The 13,411-nt window shown below is 46.8% G+C and overlaps 1 protein-coding gene across 1 annotated transcript; it reads left to right on the forward strand.

Annotated features, from left to right (window-relative positions):
- Positions 1–536: 536 nt before the first annotated feature.
- Positions 537–5,960, forward strand: LOC106992650 (uncharacterized). The gene is made up of 2 exons (XM_077957217.1): positions 537–2,038; positions 4,432–5,960. Exon 1 carries the CDS (start codon positions 1,186–1,188, stop codon positions 1,618–1,620), a length of 435 nt encoding a protein of 144 aa, XP_077813343.1. The 5' UTR covers positions 537–1,185; the 3' UTR covers positions 1,621–2,038; positions 4,432–5,960.
- Positions 5,961–13,411: the final 7,451 nt, after the last annotated feature.

Consider the following 13,411-nt stretch of genomic DNA (forward strand, 5'->3'; position numbering starts at 1 on the left):
CATCGGTTCCCCCCCGGGACTGCAATGGACAGAAAAAAAGGTTGACTCACTTATGGTGTTTCTTTAGTGTTCATCTTCCCCTTTAGAACAGAAACTCCACGAGGGCAGAGATTTTCTATGCTTCACTCATTGTCACTACCGTGGCACTCCATAAATACTTGTGAGATGAATGAGTGAATGCTGATCCGCAGTGTCTCATATGGCAGTCACTAGCACGAAATGTGGCTGGTGAGACTGAAACACTGAATTTTAAATGATAATCTACAGAGCTACCTGTGGCTAATGGCTTCAGTCTCCTCTCTAAGGGGATCTCCTGCACTTAGGCAATTTCCTAGCTATTCAAGTCTGTTCCGCCCCAAAAGGGGTTAAGAGAGTTGCTCAAGGCTGAGGCAGGGAAAGTAACTAAATCACTTTAGCTGTTTCCCTCACCCTAGGGGACTGGGCTGCTGAGTTTTCTGGCTTCTCTCTGGGCAGGCAAGCTCAAGAATGTGTGCCTTGCTTTGGGAAATTTGCATTTTAATTTCCCTGCAAACTTTCTCTTTCTTGGATAACTGTGCTCACCAGGCCTTCAAAAACTTGCAGCTTATAAGAGCTCTGGCCCCGAGCCAGGGGAGTCTCCAGCTGCTGACTGACCCTGCCTGGAAAGTCAACTTGGAAGAGCCAGAAATGTCCTAATCCTCTTCCAAACCGCCTAAGCAGGTTTATCCAGTGACCTGTAAAACCAAATTAGTAAAGGGACACTTTAATTCCAGCTCGTTAGAGAGCTTCTAAAATCGTTGAGAAAGCCAACACAGCAAATTCTGCGCTGGGGGGCTGAGAAATGCATTCCATTTTCAGAAGAAGATGTCCTTGCTTTCTCGTGGTTTCTCTGACCCACGCAGTTCAACACACAGAAAACCTTCACAGGGATCTTCAGTGAAGGTGGGAAGCGGTTCTTGGGAAGGAGAAAATACGGTGGCCCAGCAAGGTCAACTAATTTTCCTCAAGTTCTGCCAAGTCCAGTCCCAGCTCTGGTCTCCTGACTCTGGCAGGGGGAACATTTGCACTGTTCTTGTTCCTTACCCAGGGAGCTGGCCTATTGCACAACCTCAGGAAACAGCCCCTGTGCAGTCCTGGCCCACAGAGCGGACATGTTCTGGTTTTTATTCAGCAGCTTTTTTATAAAGTGTGTTTTCCTTTCCCATCATGTCATCTGGAAGCAATTCCTCCCAACAGCTGGATTTGCTTGCACAATTGGTAAACACGGCGCATGGAAGGCCGGGGACGATGCGGAGCTCCCCGGAGGAGCCTTGTCCCCACCCGCTTGGCTCGCCTTCTGAAGCTTATCGCGGGTCCCCGCACAAGCCTCATCAAAATCGAGGGCGTCCTCCAGCAGGCGACCCACATTGCATTCTCCGCTTCAGAGGGTCAACGTGTTCTTCGGGGAAGAAATTTTCTGAATGCTTTGCAGATAAAATTGATCAGATGCAGGCCGGATTGCCAGCTGCCGGGGCCGCGTGCGCCTGTGGAGGCCCCACCAGCGTGGGGCACCAGCGCCTCGGGGGTCGCAGGAGGCCTCTCTCCGCACCGCCGCCACCAAAGCCAGTAAGAGAGGACAAAAGCCCAAAGAGCACTGACTGAGCCTTCAAGGAAGATGAATGTCTCCCCAAAAGTGCTCCTCGGGGACAAGTTTCCACGCAGATGCAACAGGAACGCCGGCCAGGCTCCGGAAGGCGAGGCCCAGAGCGCAGCGGCCTCCAAGCGCCGGCTCAGCCTGTCGCCTCCGCAGCCAGGGCCCGGGAGGCCGCTCTTCCGGGGTCACGAACACGGCGCCTTCTGAGCCTAGAGGCCCAGGGCACAGTGTGAGCCGGAGTAACGTGTAGGGGACACAGCCCAGGCCCCAGGCACTCCCTCTTGTCGCGGAAGAAATGCTGTTCTTTGATCAACGTTTCTAATGTGGGGAAACCAGCCGAGCACGTGGCTGAACTCTCGTTCAGGGAGCACGGAGTGCTGGTGAGCGCCTGCCCTGATGCACGCAGACGCTGCTGGCCAGGCTGAGGTGGGTTGCAGAGGCTTCTTTCCATGCACCACCAACCCTGTGGGCAGCCAGGGCCTAACTCTCATGAAGGGGCCTTCCCAGGGGGCAAAGTGGGCCCCTGACTGCAACGTTTTCTGGGCAGAGATAGGCATCCTTCCCACTGGACAAACAGAAGGAGACCGTCAAGAGGAGAGGCTCACCAGAGGACCCTGGTGAGGGCGACGCCCAGCTCCTCAGCACAAGTCTGTGCTTCTTCAATGGAGCCTGTTTGCCTTGGCCCAGCGCGTGTGGAGTGCGTCCCTTCTAGCTCCCTCTGTCCTGTGGGCCCTCCTCTCTCTCCCTCCAGCCTGGTGGGAGCTTTATTCTTGTCGGGGGCCAGAGGACAGAAACTACATCATACATTTTCCCGTGCATCATGCTATCTTGCCTGGAATTTTGAAAATCTGTGAGTTTCTGGTTTTTCCATGGCAAGGCTCATTCCTCCAGACCTTAGTCACGCTGCTCTGGCTGCCTGGACTGCTAGGGAGGGGCCTCAGGGTGCACCTGGAGAAATTCACTGGGGCTCAGGTCAGAGGGATGGGTGGGTGAGAGCAACCCCTTCCTTAATACTTCAAAATGGCCCTCTAGCTTAAAGAGACCAAAGCCATGTAACAACCAAATGCAATGTTTTGGCCGTGTTTGGATCCTGATTCAAACAAACCAACTGTAAGAGGAGATTTGGGGACAATCAGGAAGATTTGAATTGGGACTGCGTAGTAGAAAACAGCAAAGAATTATTGTTAATTTTGATATGTGCGATAATGGTGTGGTGGTTATAGAAGAAAACATCCTTATCTTTTAAATGGTGTTTGTTGAAGTATTTAAGGGTGAAATACGATGTCTGGAGTTTGTTTTCAAATACAAAGAAAAAAAAGATGAACCAAACATGCCAAGGTGTTAATGGTTAAATCTAGATGATGGCTATATGGGATTCTTTTATACTATTCTCTCCTTTTTTTTTTTTTTTTTTTGAGACAGAGTTTTGCTCTGTCACCCAGGCTGGAGTGCAGTGGTGCGATCTCAGCTCACTGCAACCTCCACCTCCTGGGTTCAAGTGATTCTCCTGCCTCATGCTCCTGAGTAGCTAGGACTACAGGTGCCTGCCACCATGCTCGGCTAATTTTTGTATTTTTGGTAGAGACAGGGTTTCACCATGTTGGCCAGGCTGGTCTCGAACTCCTGACCTCAGGTGATCCACCCACCTCTGCCTACCAAAGTTCTGGGATTACAAGTGTGAGCCACTGCACCTGGCCAATTCCCTCCACTTTTATGCACATTGAAAATTTTTTTATATTAAAGAGTTTAAAATATAGGTTCCTCTGGGCACATTGCCTGTGGAGTAGCCTGGCTGTGCAAGGAGCAGTAAATAAGTAAATAAAATAGACAATTTCATCACAAAAACTCATAGAGGAGAACCAAATACACACTTACGCACCTGTTTGTTTTGTTTTGTTTTTGAGACGTAGTCTCGCTCTGTCGCCCAGGCTGGAGTGCAGTGGCCGGATCTCAGCTCACTGCAAGCTCTACCTCCCGGGTTTACGCCATTCTCCTGCCTCAGCCTCCCAAGTAGCTGGGACTGCATGCACCTGTAAATTTACACATTGGTTACTCAATTCTGTATTTAGGTCCTTAATCTTCCCAGGGGTCAGCTCCCAGGTATAGCAGGAAAGTCACAAGGAAGGGCAGTCAACAATGACTCCTGGAAGCTTAAAAAATTTTTTTTGATATCTACTTATTTATCTATTTATGTATGTATTTATTTTTACCCTACTTGCCAGCTAATCCTACAAGCTTTGACAAGGGATTGCAGTACACCCTGAGCCCCTCTGCCTGGCAAGAAGTGGGAAGGGAGCTTCTCACAGAATCCCAGATCTCAGCAGCTGTTAGGGCTGTGGCTTCCTCCTGCACAGGCTGCATTGCTGCAGGAGTGGTTCAGGGGCCTGTGTGAAGGAAAGTAGGACACAGACCATATGCCACGGAGTCAGGACTCAGTAAAGTTCCTATTATCATAGCTTTGGATTTCTCCTGCTGCCCTCACTCCCACATTTCTACATTGTCCCATCAGTGTGCCACTGTCATCCTGCCCTGACTTATTCAGGACTTGAATCCAGAAATAATCCTATGCCAGTCCCCTTGCTAAACACCAGGTACACAGAAGGGCAGGGTAAAGACTATCCATTGGGGCAATGGAGAAGCCTCCTGTTAGAAGAGTTAAAGCAGGGCCTGGCCCTGGCCCCAACTTTCACCTCCCCATTCTAGGTCGGTCTGTGACCTTTAGGCTTATCCTGATCTTGAGAAGGATGAACTTCTTTGTTGTTTTCTTATCTCCTCTTTCTGGCCAGTAACGTAGGCTTTTTTTTTTTTTTTTTTTCCAGAAAGCCCCTTTTCCCCTTCTGCATTGAAATATGCTGGCTATTCTATTTTCCTTTGTGTCCATGAGTAAAAGGTAAGTTCCTGATGTACTGGGTAATGTCTTGGCCCTTTCTTGGTACTGACCACAGCACCCAGCCCTCCAGCATGGAAAGGAAGGCCTCACGCATAGAGGTACAGAATGCCATTGCTGAGAATCTAACAGAGTGATTGCCAATATATGTCATAAGAAAAGACTGCTCTTTCATAAATGAAAAATCATTTTTAAAAATCCTAATTATACTTCATCTGTTTGGCTCAATATTTAATATCCCTACAGTATTTTAAATGGGCTCTCTAATTTTGCTTTTTTTTTCCCCTTTCTAATTATTTCTATCTTTGTTTCAATTGTAAGAAGTTAACAAGAACTACAAGTCTTGCCAATAGCATCCACACTTTCAGTTTTAAAATTTCTGCTCGTTTTTTGGTGAGCAACAAGGCTATTGACACCACAGAACAGACAGGGGGCTGACACTGCAGCAACCAAGCATAGTCGCACTGGTGTGATGTCACGAGACAACTGAGAAGTTTTGCTTGTCCATGGGCACTCGAAAGTCCAAATTCAACCTACAGAAGGTGATTGAAGAGGGTTAAAGTACAAAGTTTGAAAACGTGGGTTGTTCACAAGCCAAATATATAGAAGTTGAAAATGTTGTCCAGCCCCACACAGAATGTAAGCACCTTGCAGGCAGGAACATTGTCCATTCTGTACATTGCTGTATCCCAGTGTCTAGAACAGGGGCTGGCTCATAGTAGATGCTCAATACTTACTGAAAGCAGCAACTGCCTATGCTTTGGAGTTGTTGTAGCCACTTGTCCCGTTCTACCTTGTATTACCATTATTGTATTTTATTTCAAGACCAAAAGTTTTTGAAAGCAGAAATAAGTCTTCCCTCCTATTACATGTATCTCATTCACAACTAGGATTCAATCACTCTATAGTAAGTTATCTAATTTAGCCAATGATTAAATAATTTAGAAACAAAGTCCTAAATAGGTCATGAGGAAAGCGATGGCCCATGCGATAGAAATGGACAATTTCTGGAGCCCCTAGAAGGCCTAAAGTAACTGTGTGGCAGGGAAGTAAATTTCCTGCCCCAGAAATCTGGCAAAAGAAATCACTTGAGGATTTAAGTCTCAGAAATAAAGACCCAAGGTAAGAGGCAGAGAAGGGGAGGTCTTTTTCAGGGCCTATAGATTAAGGGTATTTAGATACCAGTTAAGAAAGGGACCAGATGCCAGCCAGGTTTGTGCTTCGGTTTAACCATGTTCCTTGCAAAACTTGCTTATGGGAAGATCAGAAGCTCTGATGATCATTACTGAAGAGGATTCAGAGAAATTATCGCCTACTCCCGGTTGAAGAGAGAACAAGTCGTGGTCTTTTTTTGGTGTCAACCTCTATTGAAATGTGCTGTTGTCAAATCAAAAAGGGGACAGATTCGGAATTTTACAACTCTGATAAAAGTGAAATAAAAGGAAATCTGTATCATCTTAATCAAAGCATGTGCCACCTGAGTCGGCTCCCCGTCTCGTCCCTTGGCCTTGGTGACTCTCGTGTGCTGGAGGTTAAGGGTTTGTTAAAGAAGATGGGTTTTGATTAAGTGTCACATTTAGTGTGATGTGACATGCTCTTTATCATTGCAAGGGAAGATTGGGGGCCAAGGGGAGCTTTATAGCTAGTTCCCAATATAAATTAGGAGTCTTGGGGAATGGGTGCTTTGCAGTTGGCCTTGATCTTTCAAGGGCCCAATGAATGTGTGTATGTGAGAGTGTGCACGCATGTGTGTGTGTGTGTGTGTGTGTTTGGAGAGATAGCAGAAAAGTCAGTTTCCAGGTTCCTGCACTAATGGGCTGGTTACCCCCTCTTGGAGTTTGACTTGCAATTGTAACACAAGGCTCCAGTTCTAAATTTGTCCACATTCTTGATGTACCAGGCAGAGGTCTTTGTGCTTTTTACTCCTTTGGAATTTCAGGGTTGCCACTGCACAAATTTGAAGATAGAGAAGCAAGAGGAAGCATTCCAAGTGCTGAATGCCTTTTCTAACCAGAGGCCATGGATGATGCCTCCCCTGACTTTACCCAGAGAAAGAAAATCTACAAATTCCCTTCAAATCTAAGGTGCACAGCACACCTGCAGACTCTGATTCTGGCTTAACTTGGAGGAGGGAGAGCACAGAGAAAGGGGTCACAGGAAACACCCAGAGTGAGATGGAGTTCTCACGAGGAAGGGGAGGAGAGAATGGGGATTGAGGAATATATCCCAGAAGGACACTTCCACCCAATGGATTCCCTGCCTCCAACTTAATCTTCTCCAAATATCACTCACATGGAGTCTCTTCTCTGCTCGAAATCTTTCAATAGCCCTCCTTTTCCCTCCCATTGCCTACAAATGAAAATCCACACTCTCCATCCTGGCATTCGATGCCCACATCCTGAACACCACCAAATGAGTCTTCTGTTCACTGCCCACAGAGTGACTTACTTGTTCCTGTCTTCAAGCACCCACTCATGTCGCTCCCCTGCCTGAAATGCCTTCCCCGTTTCCCTCTCCTATGGAAAGGCCACCCATCTTCCTTAAGATGGAGTCACAGCCCGCTGAGATCACTCCTTTTATTTATTCCAGAAATATGAATTGAGAGCCTACTAAGTGCCCAGAACTGCTCTGGGCACCTGGGATAGGACAGAGGACAAACCAGACAAAGCTGCCTGCCTTTGGGGAGCTTGCACTATTGCAGAAGGCGGGACTCTGATACTAAATGCTAAACGCAGTTCATCAGCAGGATGACTTAGTAGCTGAGGTTGCTATGGAAAAAAGAACAAAACAGATCAGGGAAAGGGAGACCAGGAGCTTGGGCATCAGGGGGCAGAGACCGGTTGCAGTATTAATAAACATGGTCGGGCCCATCTCACTGAGGTGGAAGATTCTGGGGAGCTGAGAAGACAGCTGAGCCGATGCCTGGGGGAGGAGAGTTCTGGGCAGAGGGAACATCTAGAGTAAGGATGTTCTCTGTCCACACAGAGTTGCCCCGTCCTCAAGAGGGATGGAGCACCCCGCCTTCTCTCCCTTCTCCTCACTTTTCTGCAGGCAGCAGGTCTCTGGAAAAGACTCCTGTGGACAAAGAAGATAGAAGAAGATCCATAAGGTTGACACTGAAGGGAAAGGCCTCTAATGTTTGTTGTGGCATTAAGGCAGAGAAGTTAGAACAGTAATGGAGAAGTGCTCAGGTTTTTATTGTTCAAAGGTAATTTTTTTAAACATCAAATTTATAATAGTATTACCCGGCTATTGCCTCTTGATGCGGGGGAAAAAATGCCAACTACACTTGGGAAATAGCCAACACCCCTTTGCTCCTTGAAACAGCTCCTCCCGGCTCAGTTCCTCCCTCCTGCTGACTCACCCATTGCCCTGCGGCTGGGTTTCCGCCCTCATCACTGAGACTTCACCAAAGCTTTCTAATGTCCATCTCCCTGGACAGAGTCCCAGCCCCATCCTTATGTGCAGGTCATCTTGCCTTAATGTGGATTATGGAGCTGAGTCTCTGCTCCTTCACTTCCTCCCTGTGTGACCTTGGGTGAGTTACTCAGCCAGTTTGGGCCTTGATTCACTTATCCATTAAATGGGGTTTATCTTAACATCCTTCTGTGGCTCACTCCATGCAAAGCACTGGGCCTAGGGCCTGGCCCACCATCAACCGCAAAGAGTGATCGGGTTGCCACTCTGACTCTGACTCCTGGGTTTCAGGCCTCCTATCGGAGCCTTCTTCCTCTTTTTTTTTTTTTTTTTTTTTTTAGACAGAGTCTTGCTCTGTCACCCGGGCTGGAGTGCAATGGCGCAATCTCAGCTCACTGCAACCTCCACCTCTTGGATTCAAGCAATTCTCCTGTTTCAGCCTCTTGAGTAGCTGGGACTACAGGCACCTGCCACCACACCCGGCTAATTTTTTGTATTTTAGTAGAGACAGAGTTTCACCATGTTGGCCAAGCTGGTCTCAAACTCCTGACCTCGTGATCCGCCCACCTCGGCCTCCCAAAGTGCTGGGATTACAGGCGTGAGCCACCACGCCTTCCTCTCTTGCTGCTTGTGCTTGCAGCCTCTGCTCCCTCCCACCTTTCTGCCCATTCCGTAAGTGACAGCAAGGTTTCCCAGAACTGTGGCTTCTCTCCCTGCCCACACTTCCTACCTGGCCTCTTTTTTTTTTTTTTTTTTTTTTTTTTTTTTTTTTTTTTTGAGACGGAGTCTTGCTGTGTCACCCAGGCTGGAGTGCAATGGCCAGATCTCGGCTCACTGCAAGCTCCGCCTCCCGGTTTCACGCCATTCTCCTGCCTCAGCCTCCCGAGTAGCTGGGACTACAGGCACCCGCCACCTCGCCCGGCTAGTTTATTTTTGTATTTTTTATTAGAGACGGGGTTTCACCGTGTTAGCCAGGATGGTCTCGATCTCCTGACCTCGTGATCCGCCCGTCTCGGCCTCCCAAAGTGCTGGGATTACAGGCTTGAGCCACCGCGCCCGGCCCTACCTGGCCTCTTCACAGCCACAGTCAGGGCTTCAACCACCCCCATTTATACTAGTGGCCACCACCCCCACTTTCTCTATCCCAGCCCCTAGCCCGAGTTCCAGACTGATGGATCCACTTCGTGCGTGCCGAGCAGCACTCAATCCAAGTCTGTCTAGGCTGACCTCATCTCTGCCCCACCCTCACCTCCTCTTCCTGATCCCTGTATATCATTACCGCCCCTCCCTCCCAGCCTGTCATTCATTCTTTTAATCATCAACACTCTGGAATGTCTGTAAAGTTAAACAAAGATCTCTGGGATGTGGTCCCTACCCTCAGGGATCTCCCAGGGCAACAGACAGAGGCAGTAATTACAATTCAAAGAAGAAGGTGGCTTGACAAAAGGAAACATAGGCCTTAGGTGAGTGGCAACAGAGGGGCCTACCTGGCCTAGGGGTTCAGGGGACTTCTCTAAGAGGGCTTGAGGAACCTAGGCAAGAAGTCAGCAGGAATGGCCCTGAATGCATTCTTATTTTGGAAGACTCAGTTGCTTATTGCCTCAGGAAAGAAATAAGGACAGGTGGCTTACAGACCTCTCTGGGCCCCAGGCACTCTTACGTGTGGAGACCATTAAATGCATGCCTGTCCCACATCAAACAGTTGTTTTGTATTACTGTTTCTGAGAGATCTCTGATAACTTTGCTTTTTAAAGTTATCTTTCTGGCTACAACCCCCCAACCTCCGCTAATTTAATATGCGTTGCCTATGACTTCTCTCAAGGCCATGAATAGTCAGAAACCCTTGTACAGGAGAAAAACCTACCCCACAAATTGCTGTCAAATGTACTGAAATTTTTATGACATCAAAAGTTAACAAGAGAGCTGACATAATGTACATTTTGTAGCCATTGAAATATTTGTTAATTTTAATTTTACACTTTTCTTCTTTTGGAGCTACTCCACTCCCACCCCCCACCTCCACACCACCCCTTGCTGCCGGGTTTCAAGTGTTTTAGTAGGACCCTGGCAAGTTTGTAGTCCTGGCGATGAGCTTAGGCAGGTTCCTGGATAACTAGGCCATCAGAACCAAGCCAACATCCACCAGGATGGAGAGGACGGGCAGGACAGGTGGTATTAAAGAGACATTTAGGAGAGACACATTTAGGATAAGACTTAGTGAAAAATCAGAGTTGTGCAGAGAGGACTTCAGGGCGACTCTGAGAGTCTGGGTGACTAGTGGACCCATTCCCCAAAGACACAATGAAGGAGAAACAAATGGAGGGAAGAGAAATGGTTAATTTGGGGTGGGGCACATTAACTCCAAGACAGGCAACCAGTTTGCCTGAAGGACCCCCAAATGGAGACATCCAGGGGACTTTAGATGGATGGGTCTGGGGATGAGCAGAGCCAGGGTGAGTGGTAATCATGATATTAACAGTGGCTAACACATGCTCTTGGCTTAGGAAGGGCCAGCCCCTGCACTAAACACTTTGTCCTCTCAACAGCCCTTTGGGGTAGGTGCTGCTACCATCTCCACATTACAGATGAGACTGAGCTGCAGGGAGGTGAAAGGAACTTGCTCAAGGCCACACACAGATGTAGGTGGGGGCACTCTGCCCAAACTCTGAGCCACTTAATCTGGGAGATGGGAGGAATTAGGAGGTGCCCAAAGTCTTGGGAATACAAGTAAAGGTTAAAGTGTATGGAGACAAGAGATGATTCTGAAGGAACACCCAGTATTTTAGGAGAGTCGGTGGAGGAGCAGCAACTTGAGAAGGAAGGGGAGACCTGGACAGGGTTGGGTCCTGGATACCTCTGGGATGCCAGAAGGAGGGTGGCAGAGCCATCATTGTGAGGGGCTGCCACAGTGGCACTGGATGTCCATTTGGCAAATTGGAGCAAAATTAGCAGGGCTCCAACTGAGGTTTGTGGGAATATTCAAAGGCAACCAAGTAGAGCAGGAATCAGGATGAGAGCTGAAAACTCACCAACATCCCTCTCCCTAAGCCGGGTACCACTCCCCACCAAGTCCTACATGAGCCAGAACAGAGCAATGGGGTGCAGGTTGGGGGGTGGGCAAACGATGGATGTAGAAGAAGTGTATCAAAGACTTGCCTTTCAAGTTGTTTGGCTGGAAGGAAAGGAGAGTGAAGGTGATGTCTAGAGAGGGAAGCAGGGTTGAACATTTCTCCCTGAACCAAAAGAGCCAGCAGACAGGGGAGGATGAATGAATGAACTGGGCACTGCGGTTACCTAGTGACCCAGCAGAACACTTTCCAACTGAGTCTTCCTTACAAACCACAGAACACAGAGCTCCATCCTGAACTCCCTACACCTTGCTTCAGGAGGGCTCTCAGGGTTGACAGTTTTTAGTCAGCCCTACAGAAAGGAGACAGACAATCAGTTTGCTCCTAAATATCACTGGCTCCATTCAGCCTGGAATGGCGACATCAGACATCAAAGCACAGACTGCTGGGGCATGGGGGACCCGAGAGAACCATAGGCAGAGCCTTCTGAAACAGAAGAGTCACACGCAAGGATGACTCTGAACATTCCCTCTTTCAACAAAGCGATACGGGCTCATTAAATAACATTTGGAAAACACAGGAAAGTTAATTAAAGAAAATATCCCAGTCATAGTCCTGTTATCCAAACACTAGTATTACTCACTTTTTAAGATCTTCTGGAGATTTTCTCTGTGTAGGGTTTTTGTTTTGTTTTGTTTTGTTTTTTAAATCTTAGCTGTAATCATGTCTACAATTTCATATCCTGCTTTTCCTACTTACTATATTGTGTTTTCTTCTGTCATTACTCACTTTAGTTTATTGTAGTGAGTGCATAAAATGTCATCGTGTGAATTTGTCAAAGTTTATTTAACCATTGCCCTAGAGTTGGACATTTAGATTACTTTCAATGTTTTGCTGTTATTGATTTTTGTTATTATAAATGGTATTATAATGCATATGTGCACATAAACCATTTTTTGGCATTTAGGGTTATTTCTTAAGACAGAGTCTCAGAAGTGAAGTTATAGAGTTAACAAATATGAACACTTCTCAGAGTTTTACATTCATACTGCCAAATTCCTCCCCAAAGGGCACTATATTAATGTATACTGTGATTAGCAATGCGTAAAAATGTGAGCTTTGCAATGGCTTAAACCACACTGGCTAGTATTACTAAAAAAAAATTGTTTTTGCTAATTTAATAGGTAAAAAGTGAGCTTGATTTTTTAAGGTAAACTTTATAGTGAATTTTATCATTGCATTCAGAAAAGTACACAAATCACGAGTGAATTTTTACAAAGTGAACACTCCTGAGTAACCGGCACCCAGATCAAGAAACAGAACCCTGGAGGCCACTGTTGTGGCCCTGTTCCCCGTCCTCCACTCCACCCAAGGGTCATCGTTGTTCTGACTTCTCCCACCACAGGCTAGTTTTGGAAAGTGGCATTGTTCTAATTTTCATTTCCTGAATTACTAGCGGAGCTAACCGCCTGCCACATCTTAGTGGATGAGCTTTAGTTCCTCTTTTGTAAATTGTCTTTTTAAGCTCTTTGTCTAGGAAACAGTTGATTCTTAAGCAATTTCCCAATGTCGAGTTTGGCTAAAGGTGGAGTGTAGTCATCGTGACATTGTTTGAAACTGGAGAAGCATGTCGTATGTGTGTATATGTGTGCATGTTTTTTGCTCTCATGATCTCATCCTGACAATGTAGTAGTCCCCCCATCCAAAGTTTTACTTTCTGTGGTTTCAGTTACCCATGATCAACTTTGGTCTGAAAATATTAAATGGAAACACCAGAAATAAATAATTCCTAAGTTTTCAGTTGCACACTGTTTTGGGTAGCATGATTAAATCCCACAGTGCCCCACTCTGTCCCTCCTGGAGGTGACTTACCCCTTTGTCCAGCATCTTGGCGCCATAGATGCTCCCTGCCCGTGGTTGCTCCATAGCCCTCTTGGCAGTATCACTATGCCTGTGTTCCAGTAACTCTTACTTTACTTAATTGTTCTATCTTATTATTAGTTACTGTTGTTAATCTCTTACTGTGTCTAACTTATTTATTAAGCTCTATCATAAGTAGGTATATATAGGAAAAAACATAGTCTATGTAGGGTTCAGTACTATCTGTAGTTTCAGGCAAATACTGAGGGTCTTGGGGTGAATCCCCCCCAGGAGGGGGGCAGATGTACTCCTCTTATTTATGCTTCTCCATTGCAAAGCAAGGTGGCATCTCTCTAGGCAACACCTGGAAGCCAGGGTAACTTTTTGGTGACAGAGCTGAGCCTAAATAGACTCTGCTGTTCTTCCAGTGTCTGTGAGAATTACAGAAATAGGTCACTGAACCTTTTTAAAAATAGAACTGACACATTTGGGGAAAGCATTTTTTCTGCTGAGACAGCACACAGTACAATATGAAATGATCCCTAGAGGGTAGATGAATTTAGACAT

The sequence above is a fragment of the Macaca mulatta genome, chromosome 12 (genome assembly GCF_049350105.2).
Source record: "Macaca mulatta isolate MMU2019108-1 chromosome 12, T2T-MMU8v2.0, whole genome shotgun sequence".
Taxonomy (NCBI): domain Eukaryota; kingdom Metazoa; phylum Chordata; class Mammalia; order Primates; family Cercopithecidae; genus Macaca; species Macaca mulatta.

Excerpts from the sequence above, each read along its gene's own strand:
- LOC106992650 (XM_077957217.1), top strand. The coding sequence starts at position 1,186 with ATGTCATCTGGAAGCAATTCCTCCCAACAGCTGGATTTGCTTGCACAA.